The sequence below is a fragment of the Mobula birostris genome, chromosome 10, assembly GCF_030028105.1.
Source record: "Mobula birostris isolate sMobBir1 chromosome 10, sMobBir1.hap1, whole genome shotgun sequence".
Classification (NCBI taxonomy): Eukaryota; Metazoa; Chordata; class Chondrichthyes; order Myliobatiformes; family Myliobatidae; genus Mobula; species Mobula birostris.
Genome location: NC_092379.1, coordinates 68,670,858 through 68,694,720, shown reverse-complemented (window position 1 = coordinate 68,694,720; position 23,863 = coordinate 68,670,858). Strand labels below are relative to the sequence as shown.

General features: G+C 44.0%; 1 protein-coding gene across 5 annotated transcripts in view; it reads right to left on the bottom strand.

Annotated features, from left to right (window-relative positions):
- The window catches only part of LOC140204091 (diacylglycerol kinase eta-like), a 179,767-nt gene that overhangs the window by 73,892 nt on the left and 82,012 nt on the right, over nucleotides 1-23,863 (bottom strand). For 3 of the 5 annotated variants that reach the window (XM_072270415.1, XM_072270419.1, XM_072270417.1), the window contains exons 2-5: nucleotides 8,510-8,620; nucleotides 5,380-5,460; nucleotides 2,988-3,092; nucleotides 2,336-2,468 (exon numbers count right to left, since the gene is read on the bottom strand). In XM_072270415.1, coding sequence (XP_072126516.1) covers nucleotides 2,336-2,468; nucleotides 2,988-3,092; nucleotides 5,380-5,460; nucleotides 8,510-8,620 — 430 coding nt within the window. The remainder of the gene's footprint in view (nucleotides 1-2,335; nucleotides 2,469-2,987; nucleotides 3,093-5,379; nucleotides 5,461-8,509; nucleotides 8,621-23,863) is intronic. The other 2 variants (XM_072270416.1, XM_072270418.1) reach the window with 1 other exon arrangement.

The following is a 23,863-nucleotide window of genomic DNA, read 5'->3' as shown; positions in this document are numbered from 1 at the left end:
CCACAATAGGTCTATGGCAGACCACTCTCAATGGCTCTTCACACGGCCTAGGATCACTTGGACAATACAAACGTCTAAGTCAGGTTGCTGTTCATCGACTATAGCTCAGCATTTAACACCATCGTTCCTACAGTCCTGATCAAAAAGCTATAGAAACTGGGCCTCTGTGCCTCCTTCTGCAATTGAATCCTCGACTTCTGGTTAGACCACAATCTGTGCAGATTGATATTAGTATCTTCTCCTCACTGACGATTAACACTGGTGCACCTCAGGGGTATGTTCTTAGCCCACTGCTCTACTCCCTCTATACACATGAGCATGTGGCTAGCTCAAATACCACTTATAAATTTGCCGATGATACAACCGTTGTTGGTAGAATCTCAGATGGAAATGAGAGGGCTTACAGGAGCGAGATGTATCAGGTAGTTGAGTGGTATTGCCTGCCCTCAACATCAGTAAAATGAAAAAGCTGATGGTGGACTTCAGGAAGAGTAAGATGCGGAACATGAACAAATCCACATAGAGGGATCAGAAATGGAGAGAGTGAGCAATTTCACGTTCCTGGGTGTCAAGATCTCTGAGGATCTAACCTGGTCCTAACATATCGATGCAGCTATAAAGAAGGCAAGACAGCTTCTCATATTTCATTAGGAGTTTGAGAAGTGTTGGTTTGTCAGCTAAGACACTTGAGAACTTATATTAATGTACCATGGAGAGCATTCTGACAGGCTGACCACTGTCTGGTGTGGCGGGGGGGGGGGGGCGGGCGGGCCTACTGCACAGGACCGAAAGAAGCTACAGAAAGTTGTAAATTAGTCAATTCATGGGTACTAGCATCTGCAGTATCTAAGACATTTCAAGGAGCAGTGCCTCAGAAAGGCAGCATCCATTACCCATGGAGTGCCCTCACCTCATTGTTACCATGAGAAAGGAGGTAAAGAAGCCTGAAGGCACACACTCAGCAATTCAGCAACAGCTTCTTCCCCTCTGCCATCCGATTCCTAAATAGACATTGAGCCCATTAACGCTAATAACCTCTTTTTTCTATTTTTGCAGTTTTTTATTTAACTGTTTAATATATACAGTATATGTGTGTGTCTGTGTGTCTGTGTGTGTGTATATATATACACACACACACATACATACATGCACTCAATGTATCTATTTATTTATTTATTCGTTCATTCATTTATTTATTCCCAATATTATCATGTATTGCATTGTACTGCTGTCGCAAAGTTAACAAATTTCACGACATCTGCCAGTGATATTAAACCTGATTCTGATTCTCTTGCTTGTAAATACCTTGTCAGCTCATTATTGATTGATCAATAAGGGTGGCTGCAACACCCACAATTCTCTGTGTTCAGCAAACTGCTCTGTTCATTGAGTTTCATTTTGTCAGAATGTGCATGTAACAGGGCCACACTGTATCTGTGACACTTTTGGACAGAAATCTGTCCTCAGGGACATACACAACATACACATACAGGATATACTTTTAAACCATTTACTAAATGGCTTGGAAGCAGATTACAACATAGAATATCTATCCCTATGCATATTTAGTATATGATCAAAGCTAATTTTCTCTTCCTCTGAAACCCCTAGTAAGAACTGTCTGAAACAATAAAAAGAATTTCTTGATCAATTTCATGTCTTACCTCTAAATGTGGGATGCTGCAGTGCAACCTTGCTGGAATTGACAATTGCCTAGGTTAGATGCCAAGTGGTTGAGCATGACATTGCTCCACATCTTGCCATCAATGGGAATTGAGCTGACTCAACTGAAGGCCATAAGTTCCTTTGTTCACATTGGACACACCTATGTCGGCAGAGCTGAGTGTGACTGCTTACAATCCAACCTGAGCCTTTCTGCTTTACCCTGAAGATTTTACAAAACATGCCAGGTGAGGGGGATTGTTCAGAAACTTCTGGCAAGTTAAACCTGACTCTATCATGTAAATAGTGCCACACCTGAACCTCCATAAGAGTGACGGTGACAGGTTCAGAGAAACTCAAGGACTCCTTGAATGAATCATAGGGTCCTGGAGTCATTCAGACAGAAGCAGGCCCTTCAGCCCATCATGTCCATGCCACTCTTGTACCCAACCACACTAATCCTATTCGCCACATTCGGTCCAGAGCTTGACAATTTAGCATCGTGTCTAGATCAGTCCTTCATGAAAATAGCTCTATTACTTCCTTTTTGGCATTACATTCATAATTAAAGTTGTCAATAAAAGTACTAATATTAATGTTAATCCTCTCCTCTGCTTCCAGTGTTGGAGCTCTCTATGTACAATGATCCATGGCTCCAGAAATTCCCACCTACCTTCACAAGAGAGCCCATGGGAAGTCACTCCTGGGAGGGCTTCGCGGCAGACATTACAGAAGGTGGGCCGAGCGTGGGATGTTGCATACCAGTTGTGCATCCCTGAGAAATACTCCATGTTCAGTTGACTCGTCTGAGGAAGATGTAGCAGTTTGAATATGTGGTAAAAGGTATCAAATTAAAAATGTGACATTCCCTATCAACAATAAGGAATAGAGAAAGTCACTGTGGTTGATCGCTGCTCTGTTCTGGGCGGGAGAGCAGGTACCTGGGAAAAATCATTTGACATGTACTCTCAGCAGTTTAGTTGGAGAGGTTTAAAATTATTAATACTTGTGTGTGTGCACTCGAATATACATGCATGCACGCACACACACACACACACACACACACACACACACACAAAGAGACACACAGCAACACAGACACACACAGAGACAGAAACACGCAGAGACACACACAATATCACACAGACTCACATCCAGAAATATGCATTCACGTGTACACACTTCCAGGCAGGCACACTGTATGCATGCACACGTATTTGCACATACATTTGAGCGCACCTGTGCACATACACTCACACATTAATACAGACGTACACTCACATACACACAAACAATCTAAAAACTGACTCATTTGCTTCTCTTACCTCATAGCTCTCCATCTTTTGGACAGATTTAAGTGCAGTTATCCAATTTTCCATCTCGTTTCTGTTGTCAGCACACAGGATTAATTTTCTGAAAGGTGTTATCACCTGAAAAGAAGACAGAGTAAGCTACAGGGTATTGGTTTTGATGATGAGTAGAGCTTAAGAAGGGATATAAAAAAATACTTTTTCATCCAAAGTATAGTTGTGATCTAAAATATACAGCTTGAGGTGCAAAGACTCTCACAATATTTAAGAGGTATTAAGATGAGTACCTGAATCACAATGGCAGAGACAGCTAAACAGAGTTAATACAGATAGATCCTGATGGTTAACACAGACAGGGTGGGCTGAATCCCTAATGAATGATTCAATGAATTTATAAACCCCTTCCAGCTAGTGTGAGCTGTGCTCCTTCCCCTCTGCAGCAGATTGGACTGGATATTTCACTTTGGGTATCCTAGTTGTCGAAGGGTTTCATGTAGAGCTCAGTGTGGGAAATGATCATCGAGTCATGCACCACGCAAACAGGCCTTTCATCCACCAAACCTATGCTGGCGATTGAAAAAACATTTACTCTAATCCCAAAATTATTCTAATTTTTCCCCCATTTCACTATCAGCTCCTCCCTGGTTTTACTCCACCCCCATGCTCTTGAGGTAATTTTCAGTGGCCAATTCGCTGAACAATCTGCTTTCCAAGTCGACAGTAGAAATCGAAGGACACATGAAGAATGGTGGAAGGTCAAATCGAAGGTCGCAAGAAGAACATGAAAACTCCACACAGACAGTAGTGAAGGGCCGGATTGAACCTGGGCCTCTGGAGCTGTGAGACAGCAGTTGCACCTGGGGCGTCACTGTGCTGATTGGAGTAGAGTGATTTCCCAATACTCCTTCCTACAGCACATCTCCAAAGGCCTGGAGTTGATGCACCTGACCAGATATTAGTCAGAGGTTGCCGATGTCACATGACTCTCAGCTTGAACCCAGGGTACCATTGCATGAGGGGCTCTCTCTCTCTCTGCAAAGGGGTCAGGAGATCAAGCTTAGCTGATCAATGTGACTTTCCCTGTAGAGAATGTGCCCAGGCTTTACGTGAACGTGAGGCGCTGTGGCAGGGTTGGTGGAGCAGCCTCACCATGGTGCTTTAAGTTCCAGTAAGGTAGAGGGATGGAAATACAGTAATGTGGTGCCCAGGAGCATCCAAATGCTACAGATGCTGTTGGTGATGGCAGACAGATTGTTCGTTGTGGCTGATCCCTCTGCAGTAGATACAAGTGGAGGGAGTGGAATGAGGGGAGAACAAAAGCAATGGCAGGACTGAATACAGCAGTCCCTCCCACTCTGATTGCTCTGGCCTCTCACACAGTTCCAATGAAGCTGAGTTGGGGCAGGAAGAGAAGCACTTCAGCATCTGTCTGAGCTCTGTCAGGACATAATGCTGAATACAACAACTTCAATGAACCAGCTTTTTGTTTCTGTATCAGTGCCACCCAGAGCTGATGTAGGATCATCCAGCGGTAACATGATCTCCGCTTTTCTCTCTCCATAGACACTGCTCTGGGGCAGCGTTTGTGGTAGCATCTGTAAACCTAAGGGGCTGGTGGAGACAGAGTCTCTCAGAACATTTGAGAAGTTGCTGGATAAGCACTTGAATTGCCATGACTGAGAAGGCTGCACCAGTGTTGTCCAAAGGAAAGCTTATGAAGCAATGCACCTGGCACCAGCTTGGCTGCAGGAGCTGCTGGAAGGACGTTCAATGACATCCAGCCACCTTAGGGGCTCCACTCTGCATCTGCTGTCTGGGTTTTCTCCCAAAACCTTCAACTCTCCCGAGATGGAAACAAAATGGGGATCCTGGGCATTGTGGATTGTAGAAACTTTTTAGTGAGGTATATGACTCTCAGAGGCTACTTACAGCAACCTCTTTTGCCTGACTGTTGCATACTGAATCTCACAGTTCCATTGCTGATTGTTTTCTCTGACATCTGCACTCATTCGCCTCCCTATGCCACATCCTCCAGATAAACCACACATAATAAAAAGCATCACCACCCTGTTTCAGCTCGCACCACTGCCCTTTCCATCACTCAGCCCCTCAGTCTTTATCGAGTCACAAATATTACCGTTACATTCTTATCCCCTTCTCTTTAGTGCTACTTAAAACACTCTTCCCTCCTTTTCAAGTTCTAATGAAAGTTCATTGACCTAAAATGTTACATCTGTCTTTTTCTCCACAGATGCTGCCTAACCTGCTGATTAGTTTAAACATATTTTATTCTTCCTTTAAGCCGTGCTGACTTTGTAGGTTTCCTGCATCAGAAATATCAAAATTGTATTACAGCAGACCCACCAATGCATCCTAGAGAAGTTAAACAACAACAGCAGCAACTTACAGTGAAACTGTTGTTAATATTCTTTGTGCTCGTCTCAGCCACACTTGCATTGGATAGATACACCTCGTCGAATATTAAGGACTGGAATGACAGAAACATCAATGGTCATAATATAGACTGAAGCAATAACAGGAATCACAGGCTGACTGCCTGCACAAGCTGCGTGGAATTCAGGAAAAATTCACGGAGGAGGCAGAAAAAGAAATAGGAGTCCAGAGTTCAAAGGCACTGAAGGGCAGGATTGAACCTGGGCCTCTGGAGCTATGAGACAGCAGTCGCAACTGGTGTGACACTGTGCCGATAGGAGTAGAGTGATTTCCCAATACTTCTTCCTACAGCACATCTCCAAGGCACTGTCTGGAGTTGTTGCACCCGATCAGGCAGAACAGGAGCAGGCTGAGTGAGGAACAGGTTGTTTAAGAAATAGGAATCAGATACAGGCTGTTTCAGTGAGGGAGTTGATTAAGGAACATCAATCAGATTTCAGCTGCTGTAGTGTAGCTTGCACACACTATAACCACAGTGCCCTAGAGATGGGGAAAGGAAATTTGCAGAAGATGGCTGAAAGGCCAAATACCAGAGCTGTTTTCTTTGCATGTGCAAATAATGCGCTGGAGGCATTCTGTGGCTCATGTGTGACCCATTGCGTTCTTCCAACATATTGTCTGATGCTCCAGCTTCCAGTATCCTCAGTCTCTTGTGTCCCCTCTGCTTTCTCTGGATGGTGTTGACAGTTGTTATTAAAGTGCCACTCACCCAGGCAAGTGGAAGACACTGTGCTCCATCATCATGCTGACTCATGCCATGTAGGTGCTAGAGAGGTTCTGTTGATTCAGGAGGTGGATTGCTAACCTGTGCTGTAGGCAATAGATATATGTGGCTACAGTGGTTGGTCAACCACAAACTACTCTGAAGGCTTCTACTGCCCAGCTCAAATAAAAGAATGTGACTCCTGTTTTTCATATCCACCTGTGAGAGCAAGTGATGCCTCAGTGAAATGTGTCTTCAGAATGATGGGATTTCCTACAATACCGAGCTCTGTCGCTCAGCCGGAAAACTTTAACTTCAAGCTTAAGATGCACCTTATTTTTTCTGGTTATTTAAATTACTTGGATGACCAGTTGGAACAAGGACAGAAGGAGGCTACAAAGGGATATGGGCTGGTTAAGTGGGTGGGCATTTTGGTATTAAAAATAAAAGAGAAAGGTATCTAAATGGTGAGAGTTTACAGAGCTCTGAAATCTATGCCAGTGCTTGAATCCCAAAAGATTTGTTTTCAGCTATGCAAGTTATTAGATAACCTCATGGCATATCTGCATCTTTCGTTAGTCAATTGAAAAATAAGTAGTGTGATTATGTTTCAGTTATATCGGGAACTGGTAAGACCGCATCGGGACTACTGGTTGGAGTACTTTTCAAGATGGTGCTGCACTGCTGTTGCCTTTGAGGTTGTGGCTCACACATTGTTGTTTTTTAGGTTTGTAGGGATGGTTTTGGGGACAGAAAGGGGCATTAGAGGTCAGGTTATGGTTTAGAGACAGAGATATGGGTAATTAGAGTTCAAGCTGGTGTCTAAGCCTCCGTCCTACATTCAAAGACCAGAATTCAGACATGGGACATCCATGGTTTCAGAGTCCAAGTTCCAAGAAGGCAGGATAAATGGTGCCTAATGAACCCCTGGACATACGAATTGGCAAGTCCAGCGTTCGAAGCCGAGTGTTCAGTGATCAGTGATCAGCAGATTCAGGAGTCCATGCCAAGAATCAAGGCCCGAAGGTCAATCAGAAGTCGAGGCTCGATGCTGGAGCCTGGATTCTGTGAATCCCACGAGTCCACTGGAGAGGTCGAACACCCAATGTCTGCAAGTCCTAGTCTGCTGGAGGCTGCAAGCCGAAAGCAGCCAATCCTGGGGTTGGAACTCTGCATATGTACGTGGCCTCGTGGGTGGATGGCTGGGAAGAAGGAGTGGAGCATGTTTTGCTGTTATTTTGTTATTTGTTGTGTTTTGTTGTATTCTGTGCTGCTCAGCCAAGCATTTTGGGCATGCTATGTTGGTGCCACAATGTGTCACACCAGTACATCCTCGGGTGTGTTGCTGTCATTGTTTATTTTAATGTACACTACAGGTGATTAATAAATCTGAATCGTGAATCTGGAATCTCGAACCTTTCAGCCCCTTATATAGGGATGCATACATATGCACCGGAAACCTTTCAGGGAACACTTGCTTAGCTGATTCCTGGAATGGACGGGTTGACTTCCGAGGAGAAGTTGGAGACGGTAGACTTAGAGCTGGTGGAGTTTAGGGATGACTGAAGCTTGGAAGACCCTGAAGATTATATTTTTTCTTAAAACTGGAAGTGGCTATTTAAGACAGAGGAAGAAGGGAGTTTTCTTATCTCAGGTAGTTGTGAACCATTGAGATATCAAAATCCCTCTTCCTCTTATGTGGATGGGAGCATAGCCTTTGAAGATATCGGAGCAGAATTAGGCAGAATGCGCTGCATTAGGTGTATCTCTTACTCATATGCTGGACACATGGTCCATGTGAAAACACCGTCCACATTCTGAACTTCCCTCAAAGTCCATCTGTAAGACCCTGGCTCTCTCTCAGGAGTATTGGCGCTTCCTCCTTGGAGCTATCCATCTGCATAAAGCTCTTCTTGCGGCGGGAACTCTCTTTCCAACGGCATTCTGCGGCATCTTCATTTCTGTCCCTCTCTGCAGCTCCCGCCAAAAGACCACAAACCAGACTACTGTCCTTCCAGAAACTCTTCCCCACAGCTCTCTGGAACTTTCTCTCACATCCCACAATCCTGATTGGCTGACTCACATTCCGAAGTTGGACACCATAGGTTTTAATCTTAGCCGAAGCCAAAACACACTTTCCAGCATGGCTCACTGCTTTACAGAAAGCTGCTAATATGAACTACCTCACAGCATGGCATCAGAAATCTGAACCAGGGCATTACATATGTGCAGTAGTTGTGCTGAGGGATTGGATGGGAACATTCAAGGAAGGGATTTTACACAGCATGGGTGAGATCTCTTGCTCACTTATTACACAATCATTAGAAAAGTGCCAGAACATTTTGAAACATTTAAACAGGCAGAGCACCATTTGCTTTACCTTTGAGTCCTTGGCCCAGTACAGAGTTCTCCCTCTCAGTTTGAAGTACCTTTTCTTCCACCTCTGAAATGAACTGGTCTGCTTCAGCAACAATCCTTCAATGATGCTCTTCTGATTTAAAATCAAACAGAGTGCATGAATGAACAGAAGAAAAGGTTTGTGCAGTGTGAGCTATGTTCGTTTGTTTGTGACGTAGTGTTCCACTGTGGGTTGCATTGCAGTTCTTTGGGTAAAACACTCAGCAGTTCTGCTGACTGCTCTGGAGTTCCTTCTTTTATTTTAACTGTTATTCATAAAAAGAGAAGAAATATAAAAACCTGTTTTTCTTTACATCCATAGTGTTGTTAAATCCACATATTACTCCGTCAACCAGTACATATGTTGGGATCCTTATCGAAAAAAGGACGTGCAGCTGTTGGAGAAGGTCAGAGAAAATTCACAAAAATCCTGGAAATCAAAGGGTTAAAATCTGAGGAGTGTTTGGTGGCTCCGGGTCTTTACTCGCTGGAGTTTAGAAGAATGAGGAGTGATCTCATTGAAACCTATCTAATATTGAAAGGCCTAGATGGAGAGGATATGGAGAGGATTTCCTTTAGTGGGGGAGTCTAGGACAAGAGGGCACAGCCTCAGAATAGAAGGACATGCATTAAGAACAGAGGTGAAGAAGAATTTCTTTTGGCAGAGAGTGGTGAATCTGTGGAATTCATTGCCACTGAAGGCCAAGACATTGGGTATATTTAAAGTGGTGGTTGATAGGATCTTGATTAGTCAGGGATCAAAGGTTATGGAGGGAAGGTAGGAGAAAGGGGTTGAGAGGGATAATAAGTCAGCTATTCTGGAGTGGCAGAGCAGACTCAATGGGCTGAATGGCCTAAATCTGCCCATATTTCTTAAGGTATTATGGTCTATGAACAAAGCACCAAACTCATTTATATGGCTGCTTTGAACTATACTCATAGCATGTTTGAGAACCCAAGCCCTCAGTGTCCAGTGACGTCAGGACCTTTGACTGTAATCCTTCAGCACAAAAGCTTTCAGTTGTTTGAACCAAACTTCAAGGCATCCATCAACATGCACTTCTGCAGTCTGGAATGTGCCAAGTGGCAAATTCCCTTAAAGGACATCTTTTTAAGTTAGCAGGCCAGCAGGCTTCACACAGTCCAAGGTGCGTGATCTTCGAGCAACAGTTGATGTTTGTCTCACTGTGCATCATTGGGGAACGCCCACAGGCTAGAGTTTCCTTTGTTATAGAATGAGCCTGTTTCATTGTAGCTCTCTGGGTTGTGAATATTTTTCAGTTAAATTAAAGTAATATCAAATTACATAATCACAAATGATCCCACAGATGCTGAAAATCCAGAACAACACACACAAAATGCTGGAAGAACTCAGCAGGTAAGACAACATCTATAGAAATGAATAACAAGTCGTCATGTTATCAGGACTGATTCCAGGATTGAACGGCTTTTCATATGAAGGGCATCAGATGGCTCCGGGCCTGTATGCACTAGAATTCAGAAGAATGAGAGGTGACCTCAGTGGAGTCTATCGAATGGCGAAAGGCCTTCAGAGAGTGGACGTGGAGAGGATATTTCCTATGGTGGGAGGGACTAACACCGGAGAACACAGGCTCAGAATAGAGAGGCGTCCTTTTAGAATGGAGAATATGTGGAATTCTTTGCCACAGGCAGTTGTGGAGGCCAAGTATTTATGTATATTTAAGGCAGAGGTTGATAGTTTCTTGATCAATCAGGGTATGAAGGGATACGGGGAGAAGGAAAGAGATCGGGGCTGAGAGGAAAATTGTATCAGCCATGATGAAATTGTGGAGCAGACTCGATGGGCCAAATGGCTTAACTCTGCTCCTATATCTTATGGTCTTATGGACTGGAAAGAAAGCATGCCAGAATAAAAAAGTGGGGGTTGGAGGACAAGCTAGAAGGTGATAGGTAAAGTAAGGTGGGTGGGAGAGAGGGCAAGAAGTAAAAAGCTGGGAGGTGATCAGTGAAAAGGAAAAGGGATGGAGAAAAAGGAATCTGATTAGAGAGAAGAATGGATAATGGAAGAAAGGGAAGAAGGAGAGGCACCGGGGGAGATGGTAGGCAGGTAAGGAGTAGAGGTAAGAGGGCAGAGTGGGGAAATGAAGAAGAGGGAAGAGGGAGGGTAAAAATTACTAGAAGCTGGAGAAATCGGCATTCATGCCATTAAACTGGAGGCTACCTAAACAGAATATGAGGTGATGCTCTTCCAACCTGAGAGTTGCCTCATAATGGCAACAGAGAAGGCCATAGACTGACATGCTGGAATGGGAATGGGGATAGGAGTTGAAAGGGTTGACTACTGGTAAATTCCGCTTTTTGCAGATGGAGCCGACAAAACAGTCCCCCAATCTATGTTGGATCTCACCAATGTAGAGAAACTGCATTGGGAGCACCAGATATAGTAGACAAGCCCAATAGATTTGCAGATGAAGTGTTGCCTCACCAGGAAAGACTATGATGTGTTGGATGCAGAGGATCAAGTATAGGGTAGTTGAGGACAAGAGGAAATCTGTCCCTGTTAAGGTGGGAGGTGATTCCTTGTCAATTCATCCCTTCCCACTAATCTCCCTCCTGACACTTAGCTTTGCAGATGCAGAAGTACTGCACCTGCCCATTCACCTTCTCCCCCATTTCCATTCAGGGCCCCAAAACAGTCCTTCCAGGTGAGGTAACACTTCATCTGCAAACCTGTTGGGATTATCTACTGTATCCGGTGCCCCCAATATAATCCTCTCTGCATTGGTGAGACATGGCGTAGACTGAAGGGCAGGTTTGTTGAGCACATCAGCTCCATCTAGAAAAAGCAGAATTTCCCAATACCCAACCATTTTAATTCCTATCCTCATTCCCGTTCCAACATGTCAGTCCATAGCCTTCTCTCCTGCCATGGTGAGACCACTCTCATGTTGGAGAAACGACACCTCAAATTCCGTCCAGGTAGTCTTCAACTTGATGGCATGAACTTCAATTTTTCCAACTTCTGGTACTATTTTTTTTCCTTACCCTTCCTTCTTCTTCATTTGCCACTCTGGCCTCTTACCTCTTCTCCTCACCTGCCTATCACTTCATCCAGGTGCCCCTGCTCCTTCCCTTTCTTCTATGGTTCACTTTCCTCTCCTATCAGATTCCTTCTTCTCCAGCCCTTTGCTTTTTCCTCTTATCGGCTTCCAGCTTCTTACTTCATCTGTCCTCCCTCGGTTTCCTGGCTTCACCTATCACCTTCTAGCTTTTCAGGTGTAATTTCCCCTTAAGGAAACAATGCTGACTTCAGCCTATCTTATTATGTGACTCCAAGTACCCCAAAACGTCATCATTAATAATGGACTCCAACATCTCCCAACCACTGAAGTCAGGCTCAGTGGCCTATAATTTCCTTTCCTCTGCCTCTTTCCCTTCTTAAAGAGTGGAGTGACATTCAGAATTTCCAGTTCCCTGAAACCATTCTAGATCTAGTGATTCTTGAAAGTTCTTTACTAATGCCTCCACATTCACTTTCGCTACCGCTTTCAGAATCCTGGGGAGTCGTCCATCTGGTCCAGTTTCACAAGCACCTTCTCTTTAGTAATAACAACTACACTCAGTTCTGCCCCCTGACACTCACGAATTTCTGCCATCCTGCTGGAGTTTTCCATAGTGAAGACTGATGCAAGATAGTTAAGTTCATCCGCTGTTTCTTTGTCCCCCATTACCACCTTTCTAGCATCATTTTCCAGCAGTCTGATATCACTCTCACCTCTCTTTTACTCTGTATATATCTGAAAAGATTTTGGTATCCTCTTTTATATTATTAGCTAGCTTACCTTCATATCTCATCTTTTCTCTCCTTATGGCTTTTTAATTGTCTTCTGTTTTTAAAAGCTTTTTAATCCTCTAACTTCACATTAATTTTTGCCTCATTACATGCCCTCATTTTTGCTTTTATGTTGTCTTTGCTTTCCCTTGTCAGCCACGGTTGCATCATTTTTCTTTTAGAATACTTCTTTATCTTTGGGATGTATTGCACTTCCTGAATTTTCCCCAGAAACTCCAGGCATTACTGTTCTGCTGCCATCCTTGCTAGTGTTCCCTTCCAAACAATTTTGGCTAGTGTCACGCTCATGCCCCCGCAATTCCCTTTGTACCACTTTGTATCACATTTGATTTGATTTTACCTTCTCTCTCTCAAACTGCAGGGTGAATTCTATCATATGATCTTCACTCTCTCCTCAGGGTTTCTTTACCCTGATCAAATCTCATTCACTACACAATACCCAATCAAGAATTGCTTTTCCCCTCATGGGCTCAATCACAAGCTGCTCAAAAAAGCCATCTCGAAGGCCTTCTACAAATTCACTCTCTTTGGATCCAACACCAGCTGATTTTCCCAATTTACCCGAATATTGAAATCCCCCATGACAATTGTAACATTGCCCTTCTTACAAGCCATTTTAACTCCTGTTGTAATTTGTATACCACATTCTGGTTGCTGTTCCGATTCCTGTACATCAGGATCTTTTTACTCTTGCAGCCCACCATGTCTGCACCGATTTTGGAACATCCATTTATATGAACTCCATTTTACTCTCATCACATTTCCATCAACTCTACCCAGATTCTACCACTCACATATACACTAGTGGCCATTTATAGTGACTAATTAACGCAGCAACTTGCTCCCCTTTGGGAAGTGGAAGGAAACCAGGGAGACTCATACAGTCACAGGTAGAAAGTTCAAGCTCCAGAAGTCAGGCTTGAATATAGATCAATGGAATGGTTACGCAGTGGATTACTTACAGCAACTTGGTGCCACTAAAATCGTTTTATTGTCCTTGAGATTTTTCCTCTATAACAAAAAGTGCCTGGGCAGTTGTGTGACTTCTACTAAACTTCCCTGCATAGGAGTTATGCTTTGAATGTAGCCCAAATTAAATGGGTCGGTATAACACAAGTTTGGGATTGGCTGAAATCTAAGATATCATATGAGATCCACTCCAAATGGTAGTCAGCTGTCTGCCTAGCCTGTGTAGGGAACAGTCAGCACACAAAAGAAACACAGTCAAGTTCGTGCCATGTATTGGAGACTCAAGGAATTGCTGATGCCAGGATATGAAGCAACAAACTATCTGCTGGAGAAATGAATGGGTTGAACTGGGCCTGTAGAAAGAAAGGAATTGTTAGAGTTTCAGGCTGAGGTCTGCAACAGGGCATGCAGGAAGTGTTTGGACAAGAGGACACTACTAGTGCAGGATTTCAACCTGAAACGTTAAAAATCATCTCCAACCAATGCTCGACCCTGCAAGGGTAAAAGGACCCTGGCGACAGTTATATACAGGCCTCCCAACTGTAGTTGGGACGTGGACCACAGACTATGATGAGGAATAGAAAACGTGTGTCAAAAGGGCAACATTATGATAGCCATGGGAGATTTTAACATGCAGGTCGATTGGGAAAATCAGGTTGGTAATGGGTCTCAAGAGAGTGAGTTTGTTGGATGCCTATGAGATGGGTTTTTAGAGCAGTTTGTCATTGAGTCTACTAGGGAATCAGCTATACTAGATTGGGTGTTACATAGTGAACTGGAAGTGATTTGGGAGCTTAAGGGAAAAGAACACTTGGGAGGCAGTGATCACAATATGATTGCATTCAACTTGAAATTTGACAAGGAGAAAGTAAAGTCTGATGTAGCAGTATTTCAGTAAAGGAAATTACAGTGAGAGGACTTGGCCAAAGTAAATTGGCAGGGATGATAGCAGAGCAGCAGTGGGGTGAGTTTCCAGGAAAAATGAGAAAGGTGCAGGATATATGTATTTCAAAAATGAAGAAATACTCAAATGGCTAAGTAGTGTAACCATGGCTGACAAGGGAAGTCAAAGCTAATGTAAAAGCAAAAGAGAGGGCATATAACAAAGCAAAAATTAGCGGGAAGATAGAAGATTGGGAAACTTTGAAAAACCTACAGAGAGCAACCAGAAGAATCATTCAGAGGGAAAGGATGAAATATGAAAGCAAGCTAGCAAACAACATTGAAGCTTCTTCAAGTATGTAAGAAATAAAAGAGAAATGAGAGTGGAATTAGCGCCACAAGAAAATGAGGCCAGAGAAATAATAATCAGGCACAAAAGAAGGCAGATGAACTAAATGATTATTTTCCATCAGTCTTCACTGTGGAAGATATTAACAGTGCGCCAGTGTTGAACGGTGCGAGGGAAGAGAAGACAGTGCAGTTGAGAAGGTGCTCAAAAAGATGAAAGACCCAAGGGTACTTAAGTCACCCACAACAGATGAACTGCACCCTAGGGTTCTGAAAGAGGTAACAGTAGAGATTGTGGAGACATCAGTACAGTAATGGTGCCAGAGGACTGGAAAATTACAAATGTCACCCCATTCCTTAAGGAAGGAGGAAGACAGCAGGAAGGAAATTATAGACCAGTTAGCCTGACCTCAGTGGTTGGGGAGATGTTGGAGTCAATCATTAAGGATAAGGTTATGGAATATTTGGTGACACTGGACAAGATAGGACAAAATCAGCATGGTTTCCTTAAGGGAAAAACCTTCCATGATGAACCTGTTGGAATCCATTGAGGAGATTACAAATAGGATAGATAAAGGGGATGCAGTGGATGTTGTATATTTGGACTTTCAGAAGGCCCTTGACAAGGTTCCACACATGAGGCCGCTTACCAAGTTAAGAGCCCTTGCTATTACAGGAAAATTACTGGCATGTTTAGAGCACTGGCTGATATGAAGGAGGCAGTGAGTGAGAATAAAAGGATCCTTTTCTGGTTGGCTGCCATTGACAAGTGGTGTTCCACAGGGGTCAGCGTTGGGACCTCTTCTTTTTATGCTGTATATCAATGATTTAGATGATGGAGTAGATGGCTTTGTTGACAACTTTGCAGATGATAGGAAGATTGGTGGAGGGGCAGGTAGTGTTGAGGAAACAAGTAGGCTGCAGGAAGATTTAGACAGATTAGGAAAATGGGCAAGAAAGTGGAAAATGAAATACAATGTTGGAAAATGCATGGCTATGCACTTTGGTAATAGAAATAAATGTGCGGACTATTTTCTAAATGGGGAGAAAATCCAAAAGCTGAGATACAAAGGGACTTGGCAGTACTTCTACAGAACACCTTAAAGGTTAACTTGCAGTTTGAGTCAGTGGTGAAGAAGGCAACTGCAATGTTAGCATCCATTTCAGGAGGCCTAGAATATAAGAGCAGGGATGTGATGCTGAGGCTTCTTAAGGCACTGGTGAAACCTCACCTTGAGTATTGTGATCAGTTTTGGGCCCTTTACCTTAGAAAATAATATGCAGGCATTGGAGAGGGTGCAGAGGAGGTTCACAAGGATGATTCCTGGAATGAAAGGGTTATCATACGGGGCTCGGTCTGAACTCGCTGGAATTCAGAAGAATAAGCGGGGATACCATTGAAACCTTTTGAATGTTGAAAGGCCTAGACAGAGTAGATGTGGAAAGGATGTTTCCCATGGTGGGAGAGTCTAGGACCAGAGAGCACAGCCTCAGAATAGAGGGGCACCTTTTTAAAACAGAGATGTGGAGAAATTTATTTAGCTAGAGGGTGGTGAATTTGTGGAATTTGTTACCAGAGGCAGCTGTGGAGGCCAGGTCATTGGGTGTATTTAAGGCAGATTGGGCACGGCATCAAAGATTATGGGGAGAAGGCTGGGGAGTGGGCCTGAAGAAGGGAAAAAAGGATTCAGCCATATGGTGAAGCAGACTTGATGGGCCAATTGGCCAAATTCTGCTCCTATGTCTTATGGTCTTATGGACCCACTGAGTACCTCCAGTAGACCATTTGTTCTTCATGCTTACAAAGCTGCATCTCTGTCACAGTGAACATAATTGAAAATATTTTTCTTCAACAATTCTTCTTGAAAATGTTGGTGAATCTCTGGAACTCACTATCCCAAAGGGGTTGTGGAAGCCAGATCACAGAGGATAGGTAAAGCAGAAATAGATAAATGTTTGAAGTAAGTTGAGGGGGTTGGAGGGGTGGATTGAGGCTTTGGAGAACTGGCACCAAACAGGAGTTGAAGCCTGAAGCAGATCGGCCACAGTCATACTGAATAGTAGGACAGGCTTGATGGGTTTTGTAAACCATGCGAAAATCTGCACCAGTATCTTGGGCCAAATGTATCAGAGTGAAGCCGTGTTGTGGAACACACTGAGTTGATTTTCACTGCATTGTTGTCAGTGATTGTGAACAATGAGAGCCAATATCTGTGCTTTAGCCGTCAGGAATTTTCACAGCTCTGTGTACAGACGTTGGGTATACATGCACCGCAGACTAAATCGTTCCCTGGCCATAATAATCTGCTCTTTAAACACAGATGCAAAACATCTGATGTAAAAATAGCAGCTGCATCTAAATATAGATGAGAATCTAGTGTGAGAGCCTGCCCTCTATTTGGTCTCTCACGGGCTGCTTTGATAGGCATAGGCAAAGCTATCCTGAGCAGACATGCCTCTTGCTTGAAGCAGCTCTACTGTAACGCCCCCTTGTAATATTCTGTATTTTTCTATTTTCAGCCCTACAATTACACAGCTACCTTACTAACTTTACATTACTTTCTCTGAGAATAGTCACACAACCAGGAAAACACACTCATTTTAAGCTCTTGTAGTGTTTCCTGACCAGTCACACACAACGGGCCTGGGTTTAAAGTTACATTCTGGTGCTCCCCACATTATGACTCTCCCCAACCAACCCCACACCCACCAAACCACTTACTGTCCCACCCAACAAAGTCCCATCCATGGTAAAGTGTATAAGGCACACACTGGCCACAGAGGTCATCTGAGTACCCACAGACCTGGAGTGGAAGCAAGCCATTCTCAACCTTGGGCCTTAAAGCCACTGAATTCTTCTCAAGTGGAGTCACTGTCAACCCCCTCCATGATCTGAATCAACACACTGGCATCGTGTGGAGGCTTACATAGTTCAAGGACTCCATCAGGCGATGCCAACTCAGGGCCACCCATGTTGGAGTGGCTGTGGGCGAGATCCTAGATGAGGATTGATCCAACCCCAACTCCATAATGGACAGACCCGCGCCTGCCCTTCCCAGGCCATGCCAAACGTAACAACAACAACAACAACTGTCAACCTGTTTTCAGCAAGATCCCACGTAGACCCACCCTTTTTCAGTGATGCCAGCTGAGGCTTCAGCACAGGAGGGAGAAGTCCCCTTCCCTTGCCTCCAAGAGAGTCCAGCATACCTTTTCTACCAACGTGAGATAGCAAATGCAGCCGTAGATTTACTTTTCATCCAAAGCAGTTACCTCCGGGAAAGGGCTAATGAAGCCTGAATTTGGTGCCTAGGACTCTGGAGTGAGACACCTGGAGTACCCAACAACTGCCCTGAACAGAAAGGGCACGACCAAATGGACATGGTTGGCAGAGAGACAGCCTCACTGGTCAAAGGGAGACATCCTTCTGGACAATAAGGAGTGAACCACAGACTATGTCTGTGAGTGAGGAACAAATGGTAGTTGGTATTATAATCTTTGTTTTATACAGCTGCTGTTTGACCTAACCACAGAATGTTGGCATGTTCTGATTACACAAACTACTAAACTTCCCAATCCCCACCCTCCGTACTGGACAGAGGATCTTCTCCTTGTCAACGTGCTAGGTTTAAGCACTGGTTTCCGTTTACAGGAAGAGATGTTGCAACAGTGGCTGGGTTCCAAACCCATTTAACCCATTCAGTAAATGTTTTGGAAACATAAACTCCTTACAGCATATGAAGAACTTCAAAGCATTATGCAAAACTCTCAGAGGTATGGAATGTGATCAGGGTCAGGGTCCATCTCCACTGAACACAGATTTCAATCAAAGGCAGTGGAGAAGGGTTGTGCAGTTGTCCCTTTCAGGCATGAGTTGCTTGCTCAGTGCCATCGCCTCATCTTACAGCCCATCTAAACCTGCACCAGACCAGCATTCAGACCCAGACCTCAACATACAGCAATAGAAGAGTCACAGATAGCTCACCACAAGAAGATTAGATTCACAGTTGCAAACTTTATCAAAGCTGCAGAAATGAATGGAAATATTTGTGGTTAATACCTTCACATATCACCAAAGTAGCATTATGCACAACATATCCTGCTTGTTATGTATTTTCCAAATAAGTCAGTCTTAACTTAATGACGCCATTCTTGTCCTGAATGCAATGTTGTTGTTACGGAGCACAGAGTTAGAGTTACACAGCACCGAAATAGACCCCTTGTCTCAAGATGGAGTTAGGGAGCTACACAGCACTGGAACAGGCCCCTTGGCCCACCATGGAGTTACATAGCACTGAAATCAAGCCCTTGGCCCAACATGGAGTTAGAGAATTACACAGTACTGAAATAGGCCCCTCGGCCTACCATGGAATTAGAGAATTACACAATACTGAAATGGGCCCCTTGGCTCACCACAGAGTTAGAGAATAGCACTGAAATAAGCCCCTTGGCCCACCATGTCCATGTCAGCATTTGTGCTCATCAAAATTAATCCTGTTTTCCCACATGAGGTCCATATCTGAATAGGCAAGACATTGGTGCCAAATAAATGTCATAAAACACAGTAAATTCTTCTGAATACACCAGCTCCTCTTGCAATACGTTCCAGATCTCTGTTACAAGTTTACCAGTCAGATGCTCTCTAAAGATCTTTTCTTTCACCTTAAATCGATGTCATCTTTTTTTCTTAGGAAAATGATTTTGATTTCATCTATTTTGTTTTTGTGTGCCATACTCTGCCGGAGCCTCGGCGACCATTTTTCAAGTGGCTGTCTTGGAGGAAAGTTTCTGTGAGTGGTCCCCCACGTCCTTCTCACAGCGCAGTTTTTTTTACAAGGCCGAGTTACGAGCTCAACACACAACCAGGCATGGATGGAAAGCATGCCCAGGAGTGGCCCGACTGGGTTCAAACTTGGGAACCTTCGCTCTGGAGTCCGGCGCTGATGTCACTGTGCCACCAGCTGGCCGATCTTATCTTTGCCTCTCCCATGTTATTATATACCTCTATCAGGTCACCCCTCAGCTTCCTTCACTCCAAGGTAAATAAGCCCAGCCTATCCAATCCTTTCACATGACCAACTTCCTGCAATCTAAACAATATCCTGATGAACCTCTCCTGAATTCTCTCCACCACAACCTCATCCATCCAATATTGTGGCAACTAGACCGCACATGGGACTCCAAGTGCAGAATAACCATTGTTCTGTAATGTTGGAACATAATCTCTCAACCTTTATATTGTGTGCCCCAACTTTTCAAAGGGAAGTATGACATATGCCTTCATCATTACCCTTTATACCTGTATTGCCCCTGCCAGGAAACTATGGACCTTAGCACCAAAGTCCCTCTGTTTTATCAAGATTCCATAGTGATCCACTTATTTGACTTCCTAAAATGTATTGCTTCATACTTGTTAGGATTAAGTTCCATTTACCAAAATGCTTCACTCTGCTTTATAATTGACTTACATCCTGCTTTAACCTTTGACCACCTTTCTTGCTATCTACAACATCACCAGTATGTTAATGTTACATTTTGACTGATTATACTGAACCCCTTAACTTTGTCAGAACATCTATTTCACGGTAATGGTAACAGCAGGGCAGAAGAGTTCTCTCCACTATTTTGGTCAACATCTTTTCCACAACCGTCATCAGAACATGCAGTAGATTACCAGATAAATGGGATAACACTACGAGATGAATGGAATTCGCATTTAATTGCAGGAAATGAACTTCAAAAGTATCTGTTTGCTGTAAATGATTGCGGTGTCCAAGATTGAGAAATAAACTATAGAAGTGAGTTCAGACTGTTCGATTGGTTTGAGGCTCAGAGCAGAGGAGCTGTTGGGTGAGCTTGCCAATGAGTGTGGTTATCAATCATGTGCCCACCATGGGTGAGGGTTGGAGGGTGTTTTCTCATGCCAGATCAATATGAGAAGGGAGGGAAGGCATCCTGATTCTGAGATGGTGAAAGGACATTGTATATGAGATCTGGTAGCTATTATGTATTAAAGGACCATGTGCAGAGGTTACATGATTACAGTTCAACATAATACATAAGCAAATAAACTAAATACATATGGAGCACCTTCAGATCAGGGCAGCAAAGACGAAACATAAACCTTTTACTGAGATATTTATAGCAGCTGCATTGTTGGCATCTACTCAAATAAGGGCTCTATATTTAGAGATCTGACCCAATTGAAGTGACTCATACTCTGTCTTCTTTGAAATCATCGATGTAATCAACCAGGTTAGGCACAGAGTAAAGATTGCTCTACACCAAGAGTTCCCAACCTTATTTTATGCCCCCATGGACCCCTACAATTAACTGGGGGGGGGGGTCTATCGACCCCAGGTCCCATGAACCACTCTCACGGCAGAATCGAAGCACCTCCTTTGTCAATCTACCCCAGCAGCTGGCAGATGTGACCATCTACATGTCAACCAACAGGATATTGCCGATTCCACCTGTGCTGGCTTCCGAACCTAATAGTGCAACTGGCATGCATCCAGCTATCCCTTATGTGGTTTTCACTGGCTATCTCCAGAGAATGCAAGAACAGTGGGCGCAGTAGGGAAAGGATGCCAATGTTTTAATTTGATGCATATTTTGAAAATACTGAATTGAGAACAACTTAAATATCCCAAATACTTAAATTGTAAATGCAATATTGTAATTAACGTAAAAATTATAAATGCAAAAGATCCTGCAGAGGCTGGAAAACCAGAAAACACATCCACTCACTATACTCAACAGTATTGTGTCTGCTGTGGAGACCCTCAGGTTTCTGGGTGTCACAATCTCCCAGGACCTGAAGTGGACACCCAATGTGGACACTCTTATCAAAAAGGCTCAGCAGAGGTTGTATTTCCTACATCAACTCAGGAAGTACAACCTGCCTCAGGAGCTGCTGATTCAATTCTACTCAGGAATAATCCAGTTTGTTCCCTATTCGTCCATCACTGTCTGGTTTGGATCAGCTACCAAACAAGACAAGAATAGACTCCAAAGAACCGTCAGGGCTGCAGAAAGGATTATTGGTGTGAAGCTGCCCTCGATCCAGGACTTATGTGCATCTAGAGTCAGGAAGCGAGCAAGCAGCATCATTGTAGACCCATCACACCCTGGACATCACCTGTTCCAACTCCTTCCTTCTGGTAGGCGCTTTAGATCACCGTATGCCAGGACAAATAGGTACAAGAATAGTTTCTTTCCATATGCCATCAGGCTTATGAACACTTGAATTTTAGTCTATTATAAACCAAGTCCACCTGTACATACACAGGTATATCTCACTGTATATAGTTCATGATTATTTGCACTATTGTTTTGTTTGCTTTTTGATTCTGTACAGCGAGAGCTCAGGGAAACCGGCACCAGATTCCCTGTATGTGTCCACATACTTGGCGGTAATACAGGATTCTGATTCTGATTCTGATTTGAAATGATGGAGGAACTCAGCAAGTCAGGCAGCATCTATGGAATTGGTCAATATTTTGGGCCGACAACCTTAATCAGAACTAGAGAGAAAAGGGGAAGATGCCAGAATAAGAAATTGCAGGGAGGGGAGGAGGACAAGCTGGAAGGTGAGAGGTGAAGCCAGGTGGGTGTAATGGAGGGGAGGGCAGATGAGGTAGGATGCTGGGAGATGATAGTGGAAAAGGCAAAGTGTTAGAGAAGAAGAAATCTGATAGGAGAGGAGAGGGGATCATGGGAGAAAGGGATAGAGGAGGGCCACCAGGGGAGGTGATAGGCAGGTGAAGAGAAGAGATAAGAGGTCAGAATGAAGAAGAGCGAAGGGATGGAGGGGTGGAGGGTGGTAATTATCAAAAGCTGGAGAAATCAATGTTCATGTCATAAAGTTAGCACATGTACTGTAGCTACGGTGCTTAGCACTTTTGCCCAGTACTGCAGTAATTTTATGTACTGTACTGCTGCTGCAAAAACAAATAAATTTCATGACATATGTGAATGGTGATAAATCTGATTCAGATATGGGTCTGTATTGTGGACTGAGAGTGGGAAGAGGGCAGGGAGAGGGGAATCATAGTTGAGAAAAAGAGAAGTGAGAGGGGAGAGAGAAGGAAGCAAAAGGGAGACATTTTGTAATGATAAGTAAATGATCTATTTGGAATTAAATGACAATGCCCGGGTGTGCCTGCCCTGTGCCGACCCCCACTCTGGCACTCCTCTGCCATCTGTCCCTCACCCCTCCCATGGCACTTCACCATCTCTATTCCCAACCTCCTTTGCTCCTGCCAAACTTACAAACTCTCTCTGCACGCCACATTGACAAATATAGTACAGTACAAATTCTTATGCACCCTCGCTATATACATGTGCCGAAGACTTTTGCGCGGTACTGTGCCTAGACAGAATCTGAGGTACTGCTCCTCCAGTCTGAGGGTGACCACATTGTGGCAGAAAAGGAGGCTCTGGACTGCCAAGTGGGAACGGGAAAGGGGATAGGAGTTGAAATGGTTTGCCACCGGGGAACTCTGCTCTTTGCAGAAGGAGCTTAGGTGCTCGACAATGTTAAGCCAGAGGGTGATTCCCTTGTCCATTCATCCATCCCCACTAATCTCCCTCCTGACACTTACCCCTGCAGGTGGCAGAAATGCTGCACCTGCCCTTTCACCTCCTCTCACATCCATTCAGGGCCCCAAACAGGCCTTCCAGGTGAGGCAACACTTCACCTGTGAGTCTTCTGTGGGCGTCAACTATATCTGATATTGCAGATGTGTTCTCCACTACAATGGCTAGTCCTGATGTAGACTGGGGAACCGCTTTATACAGCACCTCAATGCAGGATGCATATTGACTTCAGGAGAAATTTATCATGTTTTCACCCACTCATCAACAACTCTACAGTTGGCACAGTTTCAATATTCTGGTTCCTGGCAGTCGTTATATTGCAGGGCCTCATGTCGGAGAACCGTATCTCCTTCATTAACAAAAAGGCAGTTGGTAAGATTCTCTAGACCATACTGGTGCAATTCTACACTGCCATCATAGAGAGCACCCTCACATTACATCAGCTATTACTCTCTGGTTTGGTGCAGTATCCTCCCAAAAACTACAGTGAACTGTCAGGTCAGAAGAAAGGGTTATAGGTGTAGTCTACCATCACTGCAGGGCTTGTATGTGTCCAGGACAAAGAAGCAGACAGGAAAATCATTGTGGGCTCTATCCACCCTGCAAACTACCTTTTCCAAAAGCTCTCTTCTGGAAAGTTCTAGAGGGCTATTAAAACAAATAACTTCACCCTGCCCACTAATCGTCCTCTTAGCACGTATC